This window comes from Dipodomys ordii, unplaced genomic scaffold, assembly GCF_000151885.1.
Source record: "Dipodomys ordii isolate 6190 unplaced genomic scaffold, Dord_2.0 Scaffold39, whole genome shotgun sequence".
Taxonomy (NCBI): Eukaryota; Metazoa; Chordata; class Mammalia; order Rodentia; family Heteromyidae; genus Dipodomys; species Dipodomys ordii.
Window position 1 is genome coordinate 6,678,967 of NW_012267255.1, and position 25,880 is coordinate 6,704,846.

A 25,880-nucleotide genomic window follows, 5' to 3' on the forward strand; every position below is an offset into this window, starting at 1 on the left:
ACTTATTATGAGAGTTAAATAAAATGAAATCCTAAAAGCTTAGAACATATTAACCTCATCATAGGAGGCTCTGAAATAGGGTTCCTTCTTTTCTCCTGCCCAAGATGGAACTCTCCCTTACCCTTCTGAGATCTTGACTCTTCATATTGAAAATCGGGACACCCACCCATTCCCCTGCCACTGTGGACTTCATAGGCAAGGCTCATGCCAGCCAGCGCTGCCAAAAGCCAAGCTGAAAGTGAGGATACCTTTTTATGGGTTCCAGTTTTTGAAGAACCACGAGACAGCTATGGCTTCACCACACTGACCATACCCCATCTTGTATGAAAAGCTACCAGACTTCCCCAAATCTCAACAAGCATGTTCCAGACATGTTAGATATCCAAAGATTGATGAAAAATTATCAGGTGGTGGGAAAAGGAGTAGGAGCAGGGGAAAACACTTCCAAACTTCAAAAGTGTGAGTACTCTAGTTCCAAATAAAGGCAAGTCAACAATTCAATGTATTGACTGTGGTATACACAACCTAAGAGTGGAGGCCCAGAGAAAGAAAAGTAATCAGATTTACCCAGATAGGGCAAAGGAAGATTCAGAGAAAGTAGACTCTTGAGTTGGGTCTTACAAGATCAAAAAACCAGAGAAACGGTATTCCAACAAATGCAAAGGTTCAAAGAGGCAAAATAGGGAATGGTAAGTAATTTATTATGGCTTGCCTATAAAGTGCATCTAGGGGAAGAACACAAAAAGATGGTAATCAATATATTCCCTACTTACTTTGCATGGTTTCCATGTGACCAAATGAAAGGAATGTATTAAAACACTGAAAACAACATAGTATTGCAGGAATGGCATGTATGATGATCACTAGAGCTTTACAAGGCTGTTTATGGTGGTTCATTTCCTTCCATTTCTGCCTAGCTAGAACTCTGGGTATTGTTTCTTCACTTGCCACCACTTTGCCTCCTTCCCTTCTCCTCTGAGAAGAAGAAAAGGGGACTTAGCATCAACCTAAGTGAAGATAAGAGAGGATGAAGTAGGAAGAAAATCATCCAGCTCCTTCTATCAATGACCAGAAACCTTAGTAACTAAAATGATTCATATTTTAAACGTGTTTAGTTTTTGTTGTCCATGACAGAAACCTTCACCTTTGGACCATGGCTGTCCACATATTCAACAACTCATGGTAAGAAAGATATTTTAAATCACAAACAAGTACACACAGAGATAAAAGGGTATGAAGAGTACTAGTTCCTATTGAATGCAATGTATTCTGACGTTTATTATTATTCAATAGTTAAACTGTGTGTCCATTTACATCTCACTTCTGTACTTGCCCGTTATTTATAGTTTCACCTGCCACGTTAGAGTAGTGACCTATGGCAATCTGGAAATCTTAAATGAAAAAAATCCAGAAATAAAAAATGTGTAAGTTTTATGCTGTGACCATTCTGATTAACATGCTACATTTTACATTGTTCCACTCAGTCTCACTTAGGACATGCAAAGTATGTTTGCTAAACATATCCACCCTTTCCTTAGTCACTTAGCAGTGATCTTGTTGAGCAAATCACTTCTCATGGTGTCACAATGTTTGTGCTCAAGTAATACTTCATTTCACTTCATCATGGTTCCAAAAGTACTTGTTTTAAGTAAGAAGTGAATGTTTCCCACTTGATAAAGAAACAAAAAAATAAAACTAGCCTGTAGTTGGAGGTTGCTGAGCTTGATGATCAGTTATTTCTGTTAATCTCTTACTATGCCTAGTTTATAAATTAAACTATATCATTAGTGTATATGTACAGGAAAAACTATAGTAAATGTAGAGTGTGGTACTATCTGTGGTTTGATGTATTGCCCATGGGTAACTGGGGACACTACAGTGGTTTATGATCCAGTTTGATGAACATCACTCTAAGAAACAGGAAGGTTCACAGAAGCATGGTTTCAAAAGAAGGCTTCAAATGTATGGTTCACAAATCCCTTCACCCTTTCTTTTGAATTTCAAAACACTGCAAAACAGAAAGTCTTGCCTATTTTCTGATCCTTGCATGTACAGTTCACATGGTGTGTTGTCTGATAATAAACAAACTGACCAGCTGGGCTTACTGACAAGTAGAATTATGAAATTTTTAGTCAGGACCATGGTGCCCTTTGGAAAGAAGGATCATATGTCTTCAATGTCTTTTCAATGAGCACCAATGAGCAACTTCTTATAAAGGGCCCCATTACACATTATAGCCCAGAAGTGAGCAAGCATACTGCCTCGGGGCTGTTGAAATGAGAACAGGATGCCTTCCTGCCTTTTCAGTCATGCAGATTTGAAACTCACACCATCAATCAATGCCACCATCATCACCCTCAAGAAAAGACTCTATGGTCAAGTCTGCTCTGTGTGCTTTTGTGAACAACTAAAATCCTTATGCTGGAAAGGAACATAAAGATATTTTGGTCTACCTCTCTCCTTTCGAAGAGGACAGCTGACCTAACCTTTCAGGTCCATTGCTATCTGCTTCTGTGACACAACAAGCATCTCTTCCCAGGGGCCCTTCCCTGTGTATGACACAAGCTGTAGACATTCCTACCATCACAAGTTCAATCACATTCTTTTTCCTATTTCAAGTAGCTCTTGCCCTGTCTGTGTAGTTCTCACTTTCCCTTCTAAATTACATCTCTTCTAAGATGTAACTCAATAACCCCATCCCAGCCTTTTCTCCTTCCCTGAAATTATTATTACACTACATTATCAATGTAATCACTTGCCTTTAGTAGTTGTTTAATAGATAATTAATGTATATTTATAAGCTGACTTTCTAATATCGAAAAGAAAAACATAAGTAAGGAACTATGGGATTTATTGTTATATGAGTTTTCCTTACAAGATACATATCAAAGATATCATAGAAAAGTTTGTCATTTTGTCATATTTATATCCTTTAATAATTTAAGAAATTAGTTTTAAGCTATTTATCTCAACATTATGAGACACAGTAACTACAATGATGGCAGATTTTTCTAAAATATATCATTTAGTAGATGACTATTTTAGGCAATTAAATTCTTACATGTATTAGATAAAACCAACTGGGGTCTTTCTCCATAGGAAGACGCTATAGCTGCTCTTATAAAAATAGGCCCTCTGGTTTGACACACAGTTCACTGAAAGAGCTCTGTATTGGCTACTGCCTTAGAAGATTCTCATTTATTCATTCATTCACTCATCTGTACTCTTTCTTTTTCTTCTTCTTCTTCTGGCCCTTTCCCTTTCCCTCTCCCTTTCCTCTTCCCACCTTCTCTCTGTCTTCTTCCCTCTCTCTCTCTCTCTCTCTCTCTCTCTCTCTCTCTCTCACACACACACACACACACACACACACACACACACACACTTCTCTCTTCCTTCTCATTCTCCCCTTTGGTTATTTATTGTTGAAATGGGATCATTGAACTTTATAACTTGGGAAGATGAGGAAATTTTATCAAGAAAAGGTAAAATGAATCAAAAATCTCCATTATCCAAAGATAAAGATGGCTGTAACACGATACCACCTACCTCTTCAGTTTCATTTCTCCTTCCCCAAGCTTCCTGTCTCCCACCAGATCCCTCTGTCTCACCACCAAGAAACTTCCCCAGCTCCTCCATACCAAAGTGTCTTCCTGCCATTAACCAATTCCCCAGTGCTATTTCATCTTAATCCCACTACTTCTCTTATCCTATTTGGCAATTTCATTGTGATTCCGGTTTTACTCTTACCTCATACCACACCTATCCAAACCACACACCTCCTTTTTTTTTTTTTTAAAACACTTCCACAACTGTTAGCAAAATTATATATGATACCAAAGCTAGTGACCAAGACTGTTACTCAGAGTCCTATTTTCTCCTTCTAGAAGTATGGAAGCCTTTCTACCTCCTGCATATATGATGTCTATTGTACTAAAAAAGAAAAGTTTTTCTTAAGCAGGCAGGTAATTCTTCAACACACATGGCCAACAAATAATTATGTCTATAAATTAAGTATTGGTCATAGTGCAGCCTATGAACTTGTAAATGTTAAACATCACTTTTTACCCAAACTATTAATATTCTAGTTAGATAAGAAGCGGAAATGTTGATGAAGGTGAACTTGCCTTTCTTGTTCTTGTCAAAGTGCTGAGGGGAAAATTAAGATGACTGAAAAGGGAGAATGGATGAAGAAGATACCAGAAAAGATCCAAATAAATCAAAACTAAGTGCAGAGTATAATATTCAACATATGTGTTCTGGAGGTCAAGCCCACAACGAGGCTTTGCCCAATCACTATCAGAGAAATGATTTTGCTACTGCTTAAATCTGCTCAGTTTCTTCATCTTGTCAATCACAGAGTTACCAAGTGTATATTCACAAAAACACTTAGGGTACACAGTAAAGACTATATAAACTTGCATTCAATAAACCCGTACTTTGAAATTGTCTGAATAATTATATGTGTCTTTTATAAGTAATATCAGGACTTACAGACATGGTGATGGTCTCCAGCCATACCACATGCCCTCTTCATCCCCAGTCTCTACTAGTGCCTACATAATTCATTCCTAGTCCTTCACTTTGGGACTTGACAGAAATATACTCTTGAAACGTGTTTCCACAATGGTCTTCACTGTGGCAGCTACCACCGTTAGTGAGACATGGTCTTTCACAGAAGTTCCTGTTTGCCTACACAAATTCTACCTGTAACCCAAGACTGGACTCAGGGTGGGGAACAGGCCACCTATCATAGTGAAAATAAAATACAGGAAACATATACTGGACCAGCTGTGTCTTTTTGAGATTTGGCTCTTGGTGTAAGTAAAACTCAGAGCTGTCCTAACTGACTGCCCTAAATTCTTTTCCTTTTCTTTCTTAATTTTACCCCAATTGAGCTCTCAGTTAAAGAAAAATTGGTTACTCCCAGGATCATCAAAAAACTACCACTTAGCAAAATCTAGTACCACATGATAGCTCAAGTGACCTCCTGGGAGTATTAACACTGCAAATGCTGGTTAAGCATCACTGACCTGAGTATCTAAAACTTGAATTGCTCCAAAATCTGTAACACTGTGAGTGCCAAGACATAAAACATTTGAAATACATCCCATCCCAAGCATTTGGGGTCATGATACTCAACCTGCATTCCCATTCCTTGGCTGCTCTCTTCTCTTCCTTCTAGGCTACCTTCACCTCCTGTTGGTTCCAAATCCTCCTGCTGGTGCTTCTTGGTTGGCTGCTTCAAACACTGGAGTGATACGAGCAAGATTCCTTCTTTGGTCCTCTTTGACATTCACACTCACTTGCATGGTGAGCTCCTGAGGTCTTGTGCTTTAAAGGATAGTTTCCTTCCCACAAAGACTGATGAGTGCACAGTAGCTCAGAACAAAATCCTGAATTCCTGATTCCTATATCCAACTATCTATTCAATAGGATTAGCACTCCGTGTGGGTGTCTGCCAGGATCTTAAATTTGGCCTGTCCAAAACAAAACTCCTGTTCCCCTCTCCACATTTCCTCCTCTTCAATATTCCCCATTTCAGTTAACAACATCCTCCTTGTCTCATTTTCATCAGCCAATCCTACCTGTAAAATATATCCAAGATCTGATCTGTCACCTCCCCCTGCTTTCTGGACTGTGTGATGTCTCGAAAAATATTTGTCGCAGGGCAGCATTTTCTTAAAAGAACAGCCAGAGATGCCACTAAAATAGAAGTCAGATCATATCACACCCTTGTTCAAAACCATCTCAGAGAAGCCAGAGTTCTTATGATTACCAGGCCTGACATAATCCAAGTGCACTACCCTTTTCCCTTAGAGCTCTCTGGCCTGGCCTCTGCTGCTGTCCTCCCCACAACCTCTACTACACCCACACCAGCCTCTGCTACACAGGGTTCCTGTGATACCTTCAACCTTCTACCTGGATCCCTTTTCCAGATCCCAAGCAGTTCACTCCTGCTCTGCCTTCATTCTCTTCTCAAAAACCATCTTTGAGTTGTCACTCGCATGCATTTTTATATCACAAACTATACTTGCTTAGTGGGTTGTATAATTTATTTTCTGTATAGAACTATTGTTGATTTATATCGTTTACTTATTTTGTTTAGAATTCTTATTTTTGTCTTCTCCTATTAAGAGTATGAACTCCATGTGGGGATTTATGGGGGGGGGAGGGATTAATGTCTGATCTTCTTCCCTGCTATATTCTGGTGGTTTAGTAAGTACCTTGCACACAGTAGATAATAAAACTTTGCTGAAGGGATGACCATAATGGCTCACTTGGTTCCTCTTACCTAAGACAGTCATCACAGTCTTCATTAGTTTCATGGGTGCCCTCCGGCGGCTGATGGACCCACTTGTATGTGGGGACAAGACATTGGTCTTCCTCTTGACATACATGTAGATCCGCAGGTATACTACCACCATGATGAAGAAGGCCATGAGGTTGGACACAGTCCAGAAAATGAGGTAACTCCTGCTGTAAATGGGGGCCAGGGAAGAGCAGGCAGAGATGTTGCAGACACAATTCCAGCCCAGTGTGGGGACCGCCCCCATGAAGATGGCGATGGCCCACACAAACAGAATGAGCAATGTCACTCTCTTTTTGGTCAAGTTGCTGTGGACCCGCATCCTCATGATTGACATGTGTCTCTCCACAGCAATAACCAGCAAATTCGTCAGGGAGGCAGTCAAGCTTGTGTCCAGAAGCCCCTGGCGGAGAAACCAGCGGTTGACAGTCAAAGTTTTTGAAACTGGGCCAGTGTTAAACATCAGGAATACATAGGCAATTCCAGCAAAGAAATCTGCAGCGGCTAAGTTAGCCAACAGGTAGTAGAAGGGGAAATGAAATTTTCTGTTTTTGATCACAGCTGCGATGACCAGAGAATTGGAAAAAAAAATGAACAGGCAGAAAAATGTTCCAACACACAAAACAATCACAAGCTTTGTTCCTGTCCACTCATCTGCAGTGTCAGTGTTGCTCCTATTATAGAAAAAGTCCATGTGTTTATCATAGTGACACTCATTCATTGTGGAGAAGAGCTGAACACCCTAGAAAGAAATGTAGACAAGAAATAAATATGGCTCTTAGTGAAATCAGTCACTTAATTAGCATTGTTGGGCCCCTACTTCTGGCTCTTACTAATCTCTCAGTATGGATGCCCTTATTCCAATACATCACCCCAGACCTCCTATCATGGCAATGAGTTTGCACGTTAAAAATCTGTTTGTGTCCCAAAATAAGCCATAATTTCATTAGGGGAGGGTCTGCGTCTCTTTGTTCATCATTAAAAATAACCTCAGGATCCAGTCGTCTGCCTGGCTCATGAGCGATCATTGTTGAATGGCTGGACTAACTGATGAATGGATGATGGTGGCAGCATATATCTCAAATGTCCCGAGTCCTACAATATTAACTCTGCACTGGTAACAATTACAATACAGCACAAAATCATTAATGAGTGCTTTCTTCTGGTGGTTTTTCAGTTAACTTTTAAAAGATGAACTAGATGTGGTGGCATGTGCCTGTAATGCTCGCTAGTCAGGAAGCAGAGATCAGGAGGATCATGGTTCACAAGACAAAAGGTTCACAAGACCCAGTTCAATGGAAAGAAGTTGGATGAGACAGTGCATGGTTGTTATCCTAGCTTCCATGGAGAATGTGAAATCAGAGCATCATGGTCCAGGTATCCACATGGACAAAAGGCAAGATCCTATCTCAAAAATAACCAAGGAAGAAAAGTTTGGAGGTATGGTTCCACAGTAGAGTTCCTACCTAAGAAGTGCAAGGCCCTGAATTCAAACACCAGTACCACCAAAAATAATCATGACAATCTGCGTTTTTTATCTTGTGCATACTTTACATAGCTAAGATGTTTTTGAGTTTAAATACTATGTCATCCTCAACTGATTATTAAAAATATCAAGATTAATATGTTACTAGGACATATGTTAAAATTCATGTTAAAATACCATAATTTTTTAATTTTTTAAAAGAAACGTTTTTAGTTTTGGCCTTTACATTTGGTTAACTTGGTGATTATACAGTGCACTGAAACCTTAATGATTTTTCCTTCAAAAATTGTCAAACTCAGGAAGTGGTGCTGTGGCTCAAAGTAGTAGAGCACTAGGCTGAAGAGCTCAGAGACAGTACCCAGGTCCAGAGTTCAAGCACCACAACCAAACCCTCAAAAAAATCTTCAAATTCAACTTTTCCTCATCAAAGCCAAGGTAGTTCATTCTTGCACATTTTTTTGCAAAATTTTTTATGAGACTAGGAAGTTTTTTTGTCTTAAAATCATATGTCACAGGACAATTATGATTAGCCATAACTTTTCCCTGACACTAGATTCTACTTTTAGGAAAAACAGGCAACGAGATCAACAAATTAGGAATTGGTTAAAACACACACACACACACACACACACACACACACACACACACAGCAAATGAAAATCACATTTACAGTGGTTGTGGTAATATAAGGAAAAGTACATCCTTTCTTTAATTACAAATAATTGCATGCATTCATATACAATGATACATATATAAAAGAAGTATATGTGTGTTGACTATTTTTAAGGTATAGGAAAAGGTAATGAAAACAATCCCAAATGTAGAACTTAAGAATTAAGTTGGTAGAATTAAGAGTGGTAGAACTTTTTGGCACAAAAATAAGCCCAACACTCATTGGAATAGAAGACCCAGAAATAATGCACATGAATAATGCTCAACATCTCTGGCCATAAAGGAAATGTAATACAAAACAACACTGTGACTCCATCTCACCTCTGAATGAATGGCCATTTTCAAGACTATAAACACAGAGTTTGGGTGGGGAAGAACCCTAATATACTATTAGTGGAAATGTAAACTGATACATACACTTTGGAAAGAAGTTTGGAGATTCCTCAAAATACTAAACATAGAACTACTTTATGATCCAGCAATACATTTATCCAAAAGATTGTAAGTCAGGATTCAGTAAAGCCACTTGAACAATCATGTTCACTGCTGCACTATTTACCATAACAAAGGTGTGGAAAGTGCCTAGATGATCCTCAATGGACAATGGAACAAGAAAATGTGATATATAAACACAATGGAATTTTGCTCATCCATTAGGAAGAACATCCATTAGGAAGAAAGTATGTTAAGTAGTTAAATGAAGTCAGGCTCAGAGACATAAAAGATGTATATTTTCTTTCATTTGTGGAAGTTAGATCTAATTTATAAATAGATATGTCAACATATACAGTGTCATATGCACATGTACACAAACATATTAACTGAACTATGGTATATGAAGAACAATTTACAATCTAACACCATGAATACCAAGAAGCTGGTATTTGAGGAGGTCAAAGGGAGGAGGAAGATAGAGGAATGTAGAAAGGAAGGAGCGAGAATGCAGTCATAATACTCAATGTGCATCCTATCAAATTAGGAAAATAAAGGAGATAGGTTGGGAGGGATGGGGGAGAAAGGGCTAACATCAACCAAGATGCATTGTACCTATAAAGTGACATGTTGAATTGTAACCCATTTGTACAACTACTTAAAGATAATAAAAATGTAATTGAAAAATCATTCTTTCCAATACAATAATGTCATTTGCAGGGAAATGGATGGAACTAGAACAAATCTTGTTAACTGAGGTAAGCCAAGCTCACAGAGAGAAACAACACATGTTTGATATGTGAGAATTAGATCTAAAATGCACTGAAACATGATAAATTATACATGATTCTAGATACACACAGTAAGACCAAAAGAGGATACTTTAAGGAAAGAAACAAAAATGCACAATGTCTAAGTGCCTCTTCATATTTATATAAAATAATATACATACTGAAACAGACTCTAAGATATGGAAACAAAAGACTCCCCCCCCCCTTTATTTTTAGTTGTTAGTTTTTGTCTTCTTTACCTTACAAATGGTGTATTTAAGAGTACCTCTTTGGAAGGATTGGGGGAGGGTACAGAACTTGAGGGAAAAAGGGTAAAAAAAAATGTAGCAGTGGAGCTCACTGGACACTAATGAAAGTGAACTATACAACTTGTGGTTGGAGATACCAGTAGGGATTGAGAACCGAAAACACCATACAACAGGAAATGTACTCATTACCTGACTCATAATTGTAATCCCTCTGTACATCACCTCTATAATAACAATAAAGTAAATTAATAAAAAAGTTCTTTCTGGTTCTTTTCTATTTCTTTTCCATGTTTTATATATTTAATAAATAAACACTCATTCAATTTAACCTATACAACCTTTCTCCTTGTATAATGTCTATGCCTACATCCTTTCTTTTATAGTTCTGAGAACTTGAATTTAATGTTGAAAGAAAAATCCTCAGAGATTTGCAGTATTTTGTTTCTCCTTATCAATACAAAGGCATGATAAAGTTTTCAGTGACAACAAAGATACAATTTTACTTAAAGTTCCACCTAAGTATAAACTTTCCCTGCAAACAACTGACCATATATATGATATAACTTTCATCAATTCTCTGGTCATCATCACCTCAGAGCTCCAAAGCTGAGTAACTGGATAGTTTGCATGAGTACTTCTTATTTTCTTTTCTTCTCTACCATGTGATCCTAAGCTTATTGGAATTAATCATATTTTCCTAGCTGGAAATCACCAAAAACTTTAGCAAGTTTAAAACAAATGACCAATTTATCATCTCTTGACTTCTCTCAAACACTAAATCATAATACTGGTATTTCAAAGAAATTGCTATTATCTTAGTATTGTGTAGAAACCCTCTCCTATAAGATACCTCCCCTGACTCAGAGTAACCTCCTTATTCTTCTTATCTGAAAGCTGTGGCAGCTTCTGCACAGCTGCCCAACGGGCTCATTAGATGGCCAGGTCACATAGCTCTACTACTTGAGAACTGTTCCCAGACCTTTAGGCTTTAATTCATTTACCAGGACTGGCCTCAGACCATAGACCACAATCCTTCTTCGTACACCTCATGAGTAGCTGTGATTACAGGCATACTCCACCACAGTCAGCTTCCTCACTTACTATTTTCTTGAAAGAGTTACTGAGTAGCTCCACTCTAGTGCATTTTACATGGATCATCTCCCTGAACCTTCTCAACACTAAGATAGTTACTATTACTACAAGGAAACTGAGGAACCTTTCAAAGTTTCCACTGCTGGGTATTGGAAAATTTTGTTCAGGCAATCCTGGCTCATAAACCACAAGTTTATCCAAAACAGTATGCTTTCTTTCTTAAGACAAATGAGATACCATACAGAATCTAGCCCTTACATTAATTACAGCATTCATAAAATAAAAATGATCTGATCAAATCAAAGATTGCCCATACTATTAGATAAAAATAGATGGGAATTCAATATAGCCTTTGGCATCTGTCTTTTTGTAATAGCCCCAGAAGATGAGCAATGACTTTCCTGAAAATATATGTTCAACTTCGATAAGAAGGACACAGGATGGTCAGTTTCAGGGCCATATTGACATGGCTCAGCTTTATTTCTGCCAGATCTCAAGCTGTTTGTTTGTTTACTTGTTTTTCATACTAAAGGTTAGCATTTGATAGGTCTGACCCAGAAACAAAAGATGCTAAACTTTGGAGCAATTACCACAACTTCAAACTTCAGTAATTTAAGACTTCATAAAATGAGGGTTCTGAAAGTCTATATGTGGAATTCAAATGAAAACTTCATGAGCAAAGCTTTCATTTAGACTCTCCCAAACTTACTTCTCTGAAAAAAAAAACTGTCCAGCCAGCCCAGAATGTGGAAACAATTATGAAAATTAAGACATTTGAAAACCACTCAAGCTGTTTTTATTTCTAGCTACATCTTCCAAGACAAGTGGCTGCCTGGCTCTTCAGCTGGTTTTTCCTAATGCTCCTTCTCCTCCCTCCCCCAGCCCAGGAGGAATCATAGCACATCAAAGAGAAGGTCAGTTGATGTGGTGCATATTTTCTTTTCCTGCAGTCCACAAATGTAGAACAAACTTCTTTTCTAGAAACCCTAATCACGTGGGAATTGGATGTGAGACAGTTGGTACCTTAGCAAGAAACTCTGCATATGTGAGCATGTTTATTTACTGGTTTCTTTTTACTAATTCCTATTAGTGGTAAAACGAGGATAGCATGGGAGATTTACATTCACCTACAATCCCTGCAATTCACTTTGGTCATTATTTTCAAGGCCTTGCTGTTCTAGAAGCTTCTTCCCCTCTTGGACGCCCACAGGGCTCATTTCTCTACCTCATTCCTGCACAAATGTCACTTCCTCAAAGATCCTTTTCCCACCATTCTCAAAAGCGCTCCCAACCCTATTGCACATAAGCTGTCTACCCTGCCTTATTCTGTTCTTTACAGCATTTCTCACCAGCACTGTTGAGTTGGTAGATGGTATACTGACGAAGGTAGATATTTTGTGTTGTTGTGATATATCTCTTAGAGCCAGGAAGAAGGCTCAGCACGCATGAATTCTCAGTAAATACCTGTTAGATTTAGAATTGAATGATATAGCCTGTCCACACATACCCTCACATCTCTGACCTTCACCCAAACTGACCATTACTACTTTTCTCTTCTTCTGGATATGCACTCTCTAATTTAGGTCTTACAACTCTTTCATTTCCCTGGATAGACTTGGTTCCAACTTCTGTTGGCTGAGAGGTGTGAGGATGGTGTTTGCTTCCTTTGAACAGTGGCTAAACCAAAGAAGGCAAGTCTGGGTGGTCTGAAGGACAATTCCACACAGAGATGGCTTTCCTGTAAGTGTGCACATCAGAATACTTCAAATATACAGGGGGCCCAATAGTGAGAAGTACACACATTCAAGCAACAACATAAGTAAGGTGCTGTGAGATTATAATCTAAAGTATAACTTAATTGTCCATGAGTCTACACTAAGAGAAATAAAGGTCAACATTAGAAAACAGATTTCCTGAGCAGAAGAATTCCTAGTAGATTATACAGAGTGTCCACTCTAAGGAGTCCAAGTAGCCATTCCTTAAATGGACCTAGTGACTATGCTTAGTGACTTCCTCCCAAAAAGGAAGAAGAACTAAGCACTGGTGGCTCATGCCTGTATCTTAGCTATTCAGGAGGCTGAGATGTGAGGAACACGATTTGAAGCCAGCCCAGGCAGGAACAGTCTGTAAGACTCTTATCTCCAATTAACCACTAGAAAACTGGAAGTGGTCCAACTTTGGCTCAAAGTGGTAGAGCACTAGACTTGAGCAAAAGAGTTCAGGGACAGTGCCCAGGCCCTGAGTTCAAGCCCTGACCAAAGGGAAATGGAATGGCAATGATTTTTCAATGGAGAAACAACAAAATCTATTTCAGCCAGGTAAGTCCAACAGCAATCATTCTAAGCCCTGTAGCTAGTGTGTAATCTTCATATCATGTGCTAGCAAGAGCAATAGGAATAGCAATTTACTCAGTGATCTTCTTTCCAAACCAAAAGCTTCAGGCTAATCATAAGAAAAACACCAACACTTCCCTAGCTGGGGAGAAAAACAACAATACCAACAACAACAAGGAAAATCTGGAAACTATCACAACCAAGAGATGCCTAAGGAGACAGAATGACTATATATATAAAGCTTATATTGTATGGGACAAAATGATATTGGCTAGAAATCAAATTAATCTGTATAGGCTAATAATAATACACTCATACCACCTTGTTAATTATTCCAAATATACCACAGGAATGTAAGTTTTAATGATAGGGGATACTGTGTTTAGGAGGGGAATATGGAAACTTTGCTATTTGTTCAGTGTTTCTTTAAATATAAAACCTCTGCAAATAACTATTTTTTAATTTTCAAGAAGGAAAAGAGTGAATGCTACAACTCTATTATACTGCGATAATTTCAAAACAGATAACACTCCTGGGTTTCCTAATTAGTTAATTTATTCTTTGTTATGGTAAAATAGAGGAGTAGCAATTTGATATAGATTAAACAGAAAGGATATTGCCCATCATAGAATATTAGAAGCCTCTGGATAAAACCAATATGTCTACGTTGTGGGTGCTTGCTAAGAGAGGACTATTAAGAATCCATTTCCTTATCATGCTAGACTTACATCATTTCCTTGGGAAAGCTAAACCTCTATCGTTGCTAAGGCTTGGTTACTCAGTTTCTTAAAGCTTAGCAGAATAAACAGATTTTCATGACAAAGCACAACTCTGCACCCTTTAGGCAGGAAAAACAGCCTGTGGCATTTCAGCCAGTTAACCTACTGTCTTCTCTACCAATCGAGTAGGTGGATTTATACTATGTGTATATACACACAGCTTCTAAGCTAGGACTTGTTTATCAAATAGCTATAACCAAAGGTATTGTTCCCCAGATGTTCTTGATGACTGAAGACTGGCTTATGCTCCTTGATTAAACAGGAAGGCAGACTGGAAACATGCAGGACTAAATAAAAGAGGTGATACACTGCACTTCATGTGACCAGCAAATGTCCTGACTTAGGTTATCTAAATGTAATATAAATCTTTGTGTTTAACCTATTACAAAAAATTTCATCTTTTTCTAACTTCTTGGGCTAGAAAGATGAGGTACTTCTATCCTTTGATCCTCATAAAATAAAAATACTAGTGACTATACTCAAAATGAATATATATAACTCCACATGTTCTAATGCTAGAGTAAATGGTCTTTACAGACTTATGTAACCACATTGTAGTTGCTTACATGTTTGAAAGAGTGAAGAATGTCAACGTGTAAATGGAAAAGTCATAACAGAAAGATATATTCTTCATTCACAAAAAAACTTAGTCCCCTGTAAAAATTATTTTGAAAAACTCTGAAGTGCTCGTTTACCACAAATGCCTTTCCATGGAGAAGCAAATCTTTGTTTGTAGAGAAATATTGACAACAGACAAGTTTGGGTCCAAACGGCTTGTCCTAATCGAGCTGTGGTACTGGACTCCCTCATTTACTGCATCTCATGACATGTGCTCTTCCATCAGGCTTAAGGAGGACACACAAGTAGTCCCTTGCTCTAAGTGGCTTCTTCCTACTGATGTCCCACAGTAGCCAGTCACCAGGTCACCAGTGGTTGGAATGATGCCATCTTGCTTCTAAATTCTTACTTGCCCCCCTAAATCCTCAAATTCTCCATTAAAAGAAAAATAATATCTTATAAGCATGCAGCTGTCATAGGAAAGGGCTCTTCTACTAGATCTTAGAGATCGCAAAGTAGAGCACTTCTACTACCAAAGGAACAAGTCAGAAGGATCTCCAGCAAGAACACTAACTACACTTTATGCCAGGAAGCTGCAGTCACCATTGAAGGAGGAGGCTCAACCCTTCATCCTTCCTTCCTTCCTCTCCTACTAGGTTCACATCCTGACATAAAGGTAACCACATCATGCAAATGAATAGAAAAGGCAAGTGAATACTGTTGTCCCTCCAGCTCCCCTAAAATTCCTCCATTTGCTCTGTACCCTATAGGTTGCCTTTGGGGATTATATGAAAAGCTTCTGTGCTGGCCAGCTTCTGCCAGTGAGAGGGACAGCAAGGTATGAGATGAGTGAATAGCCTGAGGCTGAGATAGTGATTTCCTCTGCTTCCTCTCTTCCAAGTTGAGATGGGGGGGGGGGGAGGTTGATACTGTTGCTTAGTGTCAAGCAGCTCTGTATAAGCAGCAAGCCTCCCCTCCTACCTTCCCTGAGGAATGTTAACTGCTCCCTACTGCTTCTGTTTTGAGGGTGTCACCTCATCTCTTATTTTTTCCCATGAACTCTGCACCCACTATATAATCAGTAACTGGTCTACCTGCTAACCAGACTATTCCTTGCCTGTGGACCTCTAAGAGTCATTAAAATGCTATAAAAACAGGTACTTAACATATAAGATGATGCTAAGTGAAATGAACCCCAAGATAGGGACACAGGTTTTTTTTTAATCTTTCTTGCTGTTGTTTTTAATGTACTTATAATGTATTATGTGATTTTTTTGTTCTTCCCCCATGGTATAACCCCTGTTGTCACTGTGTTTGATTCGGTGTCCTGCATCTTGTATATACATTTTTCTGATTTAGGGAGGGGAAGGGAAATAACAAAATGCTGAAATAAGGATACAGGTTGACCCATTGTAACAATGAGATGTACAAGACACTATGTTAAAAACAAACTACAGCTTTGGAGGGGGAGGGAGGAGTTGGGGAGGTGGGGAGATGGGGAGGTAGAGGAAAAACAAAGGAGGGGGGAACAATGCTCAATAGGAAATGTATTCATTACCTTACTCATGTGACTGTAACCCCACTGTATAGTATCTCTACAATAAAAATATATATTTAATTTTAAAAGAATTTAAAAAACAGGTACTTGAGAATCCATAATATGCTGTGGATTTTCATAATCTTTGACAGTAATCTACTACATATAACATTCTTTAGTTATAGCAACTCTCAAAGAAGTAAGAGGAATAAATCATAAATACAGTGGCTCCGACCAGTATCATAGTTCTCTCATACATACCAAAAATCCAGTAAACTTCTCTGCACATGATAAATAATCTACTATAATGAGTGATTTGCACGAGTTTATACATAGTGCAAAGATGACTGCTTTGGAATCCAACCAGATTTCTGCATACTGCAGACTGCCTCACAAATGTTCTTCAGTGTGGTCCAGTATTAATTCAAACTCCACATATATATTCCTGGTCTTATATGTCACAGGAGTCCATGACATGGATTTCTGTGTTAATTTTAAAGATGAGCCAGACTTGCAGCTGACACTGTAGAGAAAAAAAAGCAATTAACTTTTGTTTTTTACACTTCCTGGGCCAACCGGGTCCTGCAGCCAAGATACAAAGCAAAAGCAACACACATGTTAGATGTGTGCATTTTTGTGTGTGTGTGCCACTGACCCACCCTCCAAAGAGGCATTTCCAGTGAGTGGTCAGCCATGGAAGCTTCTGGATAAGAGCTTCTCTCCGACCTCTAATCCCAGCACTCAGGAGGAAGAAACAGGATAATCAAAAGTTCAAGATCAGCTTTCACTAGCTGACAAGACTATATCTCAAAAAATAAAAAACTTTTAAAAAATAGCTTTTAATTTTAAAATTAAGCTTAATTGAAAATTAAATTTGTTCTCACAAGGCCTGCAACCTTGGTGGAACTTTCATATGACAAAGAGTCTTTCAAGCCTGGGGACACAAGCTAGATACAGTCCCTGAAGAGGCAAAGAAGTTTGGCAGCTGGGAGCAGTGAGGGAAGAGTTCAGGAACAAGCTCTTCCTCCTTCCATCCACAGCCTCCTTTTCCTGTGGCATTCCTGCTCTTCCACCTGCTCCTTCTAATCACAATCCAGATATGCTTAGAGAAGATCAAAGGCAATCTCAACTTTTTGTGTTTTCCCTGGGAATGGATCTCAGCTTCTTTGCACTTGAATTTCTCATTTCTCATCATTAGCCTTACCACCCACGTGGTCTTGAGGATCAGGCGACATCAAAGGGCCAGCAGGACCCCTGAGTAAGAAGCCTGTTGTATGATATTGATCTCACAGCCATTCTTCTAACTCATTTGCCATAATTGCAAATTTTCCTGTGACTTCTGTAGTAATTATTTCTTCAATGTTTTTTAGTTTCATGTTCCACGGTATGAACTGCTAAATCATGGTTTCCTTTTTTACAGAATAATAGACCTGTAGCTCACATCTGGATGCTCCACTGTCCAGCCTTCTTGCATCTGGGGTGACCACTTAGCACCACTAACTGCTCAATAATTCAAAGTAAACACAAAATGAAATGTGCTAGTGCAGGTCAGCCCTAAGACACTGAACATGCACACCTCATGCACTGTTCCTTTTGGGCAAGTTGGAACACAAACAGGCCTGTGATCTAGAACTGAACATTCAGACAAGGCCAAAGCCCTAGAGCAGCTCAAATCAAAGTAGTCATGGACAAGTTTCCATCCATAATAAACAGAAATTGAGAATACTTAGACATGTTTATAGCAATTGACATTGCTGTGAGAAACAAACACATCATCAGTAGATTTGTCTCTGGACAGAATATAAACCACAAGTATTGATCTTTGGAAGAAAGAAAAAGTAATTCTTGCCAGAAGCCAGTGGCTCATGCCTGTCTAGGCAGAAAAATCTGTGAGACTCTTATCTCCAATAAACTACTCAGAAAATGCTGCAGTGGCCCTGTGGTTTAAGTGTTAGAGTGCTAGCCTTGAGCAAAAAGCTCAGAGATGGTCCCTAAGCCCTGAGTTTAAGCCTTTCCCCTTTGTTCCCCTCCATTCTCCTTCCTTCTTTCTCTCCTTCCTTCCTTTTTTCTTCTTTCTTCCTTGTTTCTTGCCTTCCTTCCTTCCTTTCTTGTTGGGGATTGAAACTGTGGCCTTCTTCATACTAGGTAACTGCTCTCTACTACTGAACTGTGCTGCCAGCGAATTTCTTTATTGGAAATAAAGACAATCAGTTTTTAAGCAGAGCTTTTGAGAGGCAGTAGCCCACAGCATGGCAAAGAACCAAGAACAAAGGAACCCTTTGAACCTAAAACACTCACTGCAGAACATAAGAGAAAAATAAACTTCTGTTTTAGTCAAGTCATTGTATTTTGTCTAAGAAACCTGTAGCTCTAAGTGAAGGATTGCTAACAACCAGAGCATGAGCAAGTGCTGGCTGTTCCTTCTAGCTTTCAGCAGGTCTCATGCAAGAATGGCATGTAAACCTGCAAGCAAAGCTGGAAGCCAATAGGCAGAGGCTAGATATTGGGGATAGGGATCTTAGAGGATCAAAAAAGTTAATTATCTTTATAATCACAAAACACAAAAAATAGCATTCACCACAAACAGCCTTTCCCAAAGGCTTACTTATAACAGTCTTACAACAGAGGCAGGCTTGCAGTAAACAGCTGACTAATGGTTCATCCTTCTACCCACATTCATGTTCCAACTGTATTTCAAAGGAGATATCAAAGAAAAAAAAAAGAAAAAGATGGGTCAAGCACCAAAGCTGGCAAGTGGACATGGTTAAAAACTGGATCCTGACTGGAATTTGGATGTGGTGACTGGCTCGCAGAACTGACTAAAAACAAGCAAACCAGAAGGAAATGTATTGCCAGGGAAGCCACAGTTGGCCTGGAAACGCTCATGTTCTTCCTCTGTCAGGGAGCACACATTTACTTCCAACATTCACTTTAGATATAGCCACAGAGAACCAAGAACAAGGAAGGACTTCCCAGGAGACAAAGATACAGTCTGGGCCTCTGGGAAACCTAACCTGAGAGCAGAAGCAGCATTCAGCCACAAAAACTTATTCCCCTGCTAAGGAGGGAAGTCTTCATATGCCCTGTCAGACAGACTGCATAATTAAGGCACTCAACTCTGGTTTCCCAGTCTTCTAAGTGGGAGTTGATCTTGTAGATTTTTCATTTCTGTTCTGCCATGGTGTTGGTGAGCCAGAATGAAGACAGAAAAGGGGAAAAGATGCTTTTGCATGGATGTCCAAAACAAGTTAGACAAAGAAAAACCAGATCTGTGAGGTTCTGGGGTAGATTGTACCCTTTGAGGAGAGCATTGCAGACTGTGATGTACAGAAGAGACAGAATGGTAAGGGGCCGTCAGCAGGACCTGGTCAGATGTCGTCCATCTAACATGCTCTAACATGCACCCTACTGTTTTGAACAGAACCTTCTTCCCCTTTAAAAATGGCAAGGATCAGCCAGGTGCCAGTGTAATCCTAGCTACTCAGGAGGCTGAGATCTGAGGATCACGGTTCAAAGCCAGCACAGGCAGGAAAGTCTATGAGACTCATGTTTCCAGTAAACCACTAGAAAACCAGAAGTGGTGCTGTGGCTCAAAGTGGTAGGGTGCTCGCCTTGAGCTGAGGAGCACAGGGACAGCGCCCCAGGCCCAGAGTTCAAGCCCCACAACCAACCAAAAAAAAAAGCAATGATCATTACAACCATCTTGGATACTGGAAGGATGCACTCCAAGCAACACTTCTAACACACAGGAAATTAAGTACTTGGCTAGTGATAGTACTACTTTCTTTTTTTTATTTTTAAAATTTTATTTTTGGTAATACTATCTTCCAGTAGTACTTTCTTTCATATTTTTATTATTACTATCCTTAAGGGCTTGTACAAAGTAGTTTCAATTCAACACCTCTGTTTGTGAGTCTAATGCATTTTAATCAATGCCTCCCCATCTATCCCACCTCCACCCATCCTCTCATTTTATCTAGTACTTTCTAGCAGTACTTACTAGTGGTACAAGTGATATCACTTCCCAAGAAGGTGAGGTCAGTCAAAATTTCGAGAAATATAAGGTAATATTCCAGTGGCACTCTAGGTATCTATAAATTTATGCTCTAACACCTCATTTTAATAGGAAATGATAACAAGGCCATCCTATAAGTCTCTACACTGAAGTAAAGACTTTCTCTGCCTCAATAAAGACTAAGTGCCAAAGTAGAGGGCTTCAGACCTGCCACTTTCTCTCCGAACTGCTTGAGAAACAGCAAAAGGAGGAGTGGAAGGGTAAGAGGAGAAGAGAGCAGCATGCTACAGTAAAAGGACCCAGGACTCAGATTTGGTGCTCAAATACTAGCAGAAAACATCAATGGGGAAAACCAAACTTTTTCTCCTAAGATCAGGAGCAAGGTCAGAATGCCTTCCCTCACTACTCTTACTCAGTAACAAGAAGGAGAAAGAAAGATATAGTACAACAAATTGGAAAGCAAGAAGTTAAATTATCTTCAATGTAGAAAACACACAGACTAAAAAAAAAAATCTCCTAGACTAAATTAATTCAGTAAACCTGCAAGACATACATTAAACATATGTCACTTGAGCCAGGCACCAGTGGTACATTCCTGTAATCCTGGCTCCCCAGGAGGCTAAGATCTGAATATGATGGTTTAAAGCCTGCTGGAACAGGAAACTCCATGATTCTCATTTCTAATTAACCACCAAAAAACTCAAAAGTGGTGCTGTGACTCAAGTGAGAGTATTAGCCTCAAGCAAAAAAGCTCAGAGACAGCTCCCAGGCCTTGAGTTCAAGCCCCACTACTCATTTGAACATGTACACACACACACACACACACACACACACACACAAAACATATATACACACATAAATAAAATACCAAAGAATAAACAATCAAGGAGATATAAAATCCCCAACACTGCTTAAAGACATTAAAGAAGGCACAGATATAAATGGAAAAACATCTCCTGTTCATGGCCCAGAAGACAGTCTTGCTAAAATATTCCATACTTCTCAAAGAGAAATCTCTGGCAAGATTCCAATAACATTTTATAGAACTAGAAGGAAAAATACCCCTAAACCCATACAGAACCATGAAGGACCCTAAATTGCCAAAACAACCTTAAGAAAAAGCCAAGCTGTAGGCCTCCTATTTTCTGATCTTAAAACTTATTTCAATGCTACAGTAATAAAAATTTATAGCACTGGAATAATGACAGATCTATAGACCAGAGGAACAGAATAGAGAGACCAGAAACAACCACAAGGCTGTAAGATCATAGGATTTTAACTAGGATGCTAGGACTCAGTAGGGACAATAGCCTTTAAGCCATTTAAGGGGCAACAGAATAGTCACGTCATCAACAAGCAAGTCATCAGGTTGAAGTCTTATTAGCAAGTCAATTTGCCTCTTTGTGCCTTAATTTCCTTATCTACAAAGTGGGGACAGGAAGAGTACCTTTGTCCTCGGGCTATTCAAATAAGGGGCTAGGAACAGCTTAAGTGGTGACACACTTGACCGCTGTAATTAGCAACAAGGCCTGGGGGGTAGGGGAGGGAGCAATTCACCTTTTTGAACCTCAATTACTTTTGTAGTAAAAGGGAGAGAAAATCTAATTTAGATAATTGGGTGAAAGTAAATGCCACAGCAACTGGAAAGCCCTGCGCACCTCTGGGTGTAGAGAAGAGCAAGTTCAGTGAGCCCCAGGCTAAGCCTATTCCCAGGAAGTGAGGTGAGGGGTCCAGCAGAGTTTACTGAGATGGCTCGCTCAGGCCTGGGGGGTAACTGGAATTACAAACCCAAAGCTCAGGCCTCCTCTCACACCCTGTTCAGTTACTAACTGGTGTTTTTCCAGCACCACTGAACATATTAGTCCTGGATGAATATTTATAATCAGGAAAAAGAAAGAAGTTAGCCAGCTCAGCTGAAAATCTGACGTCTATCATCCTAACTACAAATGGCTCCCAATTTGTGATAATTCCTAAGTTGACTTTTGACTTCATGGTGGTGAGAGAGTAAATCACACAGAGTAGCAAACGTAGTTCAACCTTGAATCTCAATCTTCATCTGGGCTAGCCATATGTGGTATCCCAATTAATGCTCAGTAATGGCATTAAGCCACAGCTCCCAAATGGTCATGTATTCAAAAGGGGAAAGTAGCCTCTACCCTACAGCATACTTTGTTGTTAACCTATGGTGCTTCATAAGTGAGTTATATGACTGAACTTTCAGGCTAGCACATTTTCTAATTACCATCAATGAATCAGGATGTAAGTCATATGTATATCACATGTAAGCTGTACATTACCACACTTCCTCCAGACCACTCTATTGGTATCATGGAGTAGCCCATGAAGACACATTCACTGCGTACCACCAACAGCTTTCAGAGTGAGCTCACATCTTTCTGCATCGGATCCTGTGGTAAGATGGTCAGATGATCAATAGGAAATTCTCTACTTCACAGAGAAGTAGACTCCTCTTTCTAGTCCAACTTTCTTTTTTTCCATACTAATGTATGGAGCTTCTCTTTGGTAGGCAATTATCTGTTCCCATGAGAAATGAAATATGCAGTTATTCTCCATAATGACAAGAATGCCTTTTGCAAACTTTTACTGTTTCCTGAAGAGCTATAATCTGATTGTGGCAAATACCATAAAAACTTGTAAGTGGTTCCCTTCTCTAAAGTATTTGACAAAAGATGATCATGGAAAAGTCCATGTAACCAAGTAAAAACATCAAAATCAAACTGCAAATATATTCTAGAAAATTACAATGATTAGGCAATTTTCTTGTTTCAGAAAAAGCTAAGAGAGGTAACCTATTTGCATCTTTCTAGAACTTTGAGTGCTGTTCTGTTATACTTTTTCCTAAAAAATTTTCCTTTGCCCCTCAACAAAACAGTCTATCAACTGGACATGGTTATAGTTGTCAATTATTTAGCAATAAGAAATTAAGGTGGAAATCTAGGACTGATGGTGACCTGGTAATGCTAGAGTCCTACTTATCCTAATGGCCTACTCATCCATAAAAATCGAACCTTGTTGGCATTATATTCTTTTCCCTCTGTTGAATGATCCTGGAACTTCGATTTATGGAGAGTTATATGCATGTAATTGATAGACAAGTTCTACTGGTTCTGTTACGGTAGAGTCTACCCATTTACTGATTCTTCTTTTCCCAGTCCAGTTAATACTTCTTCACTGTGCCGGGCGCCGGTGACTCACTACTCTAATCCCAACTACCCAGGAGGCTGAGATCTGAGGATCACGGTTCAAAGCCAGCCCGGGCAGGAAAGTCTGTGAGACTCTTTTTGTTTTGTTTTGTTTTGTTTTGCCGGTCATGGGGCCTGAACTCTGGGTCTGGGTGCTGTCCCTCAGCTCTTCGGCTCAAGGCTAGTGCTCTACCACTGGAGCCACAGTGCCACTTCCGGCTTTTTCTGTTTATGTGGTGCTGAGGAATCGAACCCAGGGCCTCATGTTTGCAAGGCATGCACTCTACCGCTGAGCTACCTTCCCAGCCCCGTCGGTGAGACTCTTATTTCCAGTAAACCACCAGAAAACTGAAAGTGGTGTTGTGGCTCAAGCAGTAGAGCACTTGCTTTGAGCTGAAGAGCTGAGGGATAGCACCCAAGCCCAGAGTTCAAGTCCCATGATGACAAAAAAAAAAAAAGCAATACAAAGACAAAGATGTATTAAGACATTTATAAGGATGTAAAAATGCCCTCACAAACATCATAATCTGTAACTGTGGGGTCCCAGGCAGTGCTAACTCCATCTTTTTCCCAAAGATATCTAGATTCACTGAAATAGCTATAAGTGGTATACTACTGGCATCTACCAGGTAGAGGTCAGAAATACTGCTACCTGTGCCAAAATGCCCACCTCTACCCTCCACACAAACAACTACCAAAACATCAGCATTGCCAAGGGGGAGAATTCTGACCTCGCAGGTGAAAGAAGAGCTTACATGGAGACAGAAGTAAAGTGCTCTCAGATTAAGAACATTTAAACTGGTAACTCATATTCAGGATTAACAAGGATGTAGGGGGGAAAGTAGTGCTTTAATAGCACCTTGGTGAGAAGAGACTGGATATAACTTTTGAACAATGTCATTTGGCAACATATAGCAAAAGATTTTATACATTCTATTCCTATTCTTGCTTTCTGTCCATTTCCATCTTTTTCTTTCTTCCCTTCCTTCTCTTTTCCTCTCTCCTGAGAATAGTCAGCTCAAGGTTGAGTGTGATAAAGGGGAGTGTAGGCAGGCACACAAAGTTAAGGGCAATGGGTATGAGCCACACAGAGCCGGGAGCTGGAAGGACCAGAGTCTGATGATGAAGCTGCACAGAGACGCAGGCTCACACACCTGGCAGTCAAGGACAAGAGGCATCGGGAAAGAAGGCAGATGGACACAGAGGAAGCAGGGTGACTAATTGATTACATTTAGAAAACCAGTTAAAACATTGAAAATAGTTAGATTCAACATTCTAATGGCCAGAGAAGAAATACACAAATATAGCAAGGAGAGAAACACGAAGATGCCTGAGTTAGAGGTATTCGTATGAAATACATGATTTTTAAATTCATATGGAAGTAATAGAGAAAATTTTATAGATGCATATGGGTGTGTGGCTTGTATATACACATATTTACTTATTCAATTATTCATTGATTTCCTGCTTTGTCTTCAGAGTGATGTAGATACAACATCAGCACCATAGAATGGACATCTCAACTTTCTGTATCTTGATCTCCTCACATCAGCCTGTATAAATCAAACCTCTAGACTTCTGAACCTTACTACAGCTTTGTATCTTTTTTTTAAATTGTGCCTTTCTTGAGGCTTAATTTAGGGCTTGGGAGCTGTCCCTGAGCTTTTTTGCTCAACACTAACACTCTACCACTTGACCAAAAGCTCCATGTCAGGCTTTCCTGGTAGTTAATTGGAGATAAGAGTCTTCTGGACTTCAAATTTCGATCCTCAAATTTCAGCCTCCTGGGTAGCCAGTATTACAGGAGTGAGCTACTGACACCCATCTTACTTTGGTCTGCATATTCCTGTTTCTCCCTCCTCTCCACTGAAGTATACAACTGTGAGCTATTGTGAACAATACAGTTTTACAGACTGGTTATTTGCCAAGATGGTAGATTTTAAGTACTCTTATCATACACACATGAGAATAGGCAACTGTATGAGATGAGAGAGATATGTTAATTTGCTAAGCTTCACTAATCATTTCACTATATATACATATAGAGATATCAAGATAAGTATATCAAAACATCCATGGTGTACTCCCTTAAACATAAGCAATTTTAATTAGAAAACATTCCTTTCTCTACTAAAAGGGAAGATGAACTAGGTTAGAGAAAGTACAAGATGGGCCTAGAACATCCTGTGGTGCCAGAAACTAAAGAAATACTCAACAAATGATAGATATGTGTCAAAAGGTTACAGGAGCAAGTATTACAAAGTTTCCACTGGCTAAAATGAGGACAAGTTGAACATCAAAACACATAAACTAAGTGAAATATTTCAACATATTGAATACAAAGGAATCCATGAATCTTTCCTAATGAAAGAGAATAAAAAAACTGGGTACTGGTGGCTCACATCTGTAATCCTTGCTACTCAAAAG

At 39.3% G+C, this 25,880-nt stretch overlaps 1 protein-coding gene across 3 annotated transcripts in view; it reads right to left on the reverse strand.

Moving 5' to 3' along the window:
- The window catches only part of Lpar3 (lysophosphatidic acid receptor 3), a 66,413-nt gene that overhangs the window by 34,607 nt on the left and 5,926 nt on the right, over positions 1–25,880 (reverse strand). Inside the window, exons 2-4 of one of the 3 annotated variants that reach the window (XM_013018194.1) lie at positions 22,548–22,658; positions 6,293–7,049; positions 5,532–5,703 (exon numbers count right to left, since the gene is read on the reverse strand). In XM_013018194.1, coding sequence (XP_012873648.1) covers positions 5,582–5,703; positions 6,293–7,049; positions 22,548–22,592 — 924 coding nt within the window. In that variant the 5' untranslated portion in view covers positions 22,593–22,658 and the 3' untranslated portion in view covers positions 5,532–5,581. Of the gene's footprint in view, positions 1–5,531; positions 5,704–6,292; positions 7,050–22,547; positions 22,659–25,880 lie in introns of those variants that run through there. The other 2 variants (XM_013018192.1, XM_013018193.1) reach the window with 2 other exon arrangements.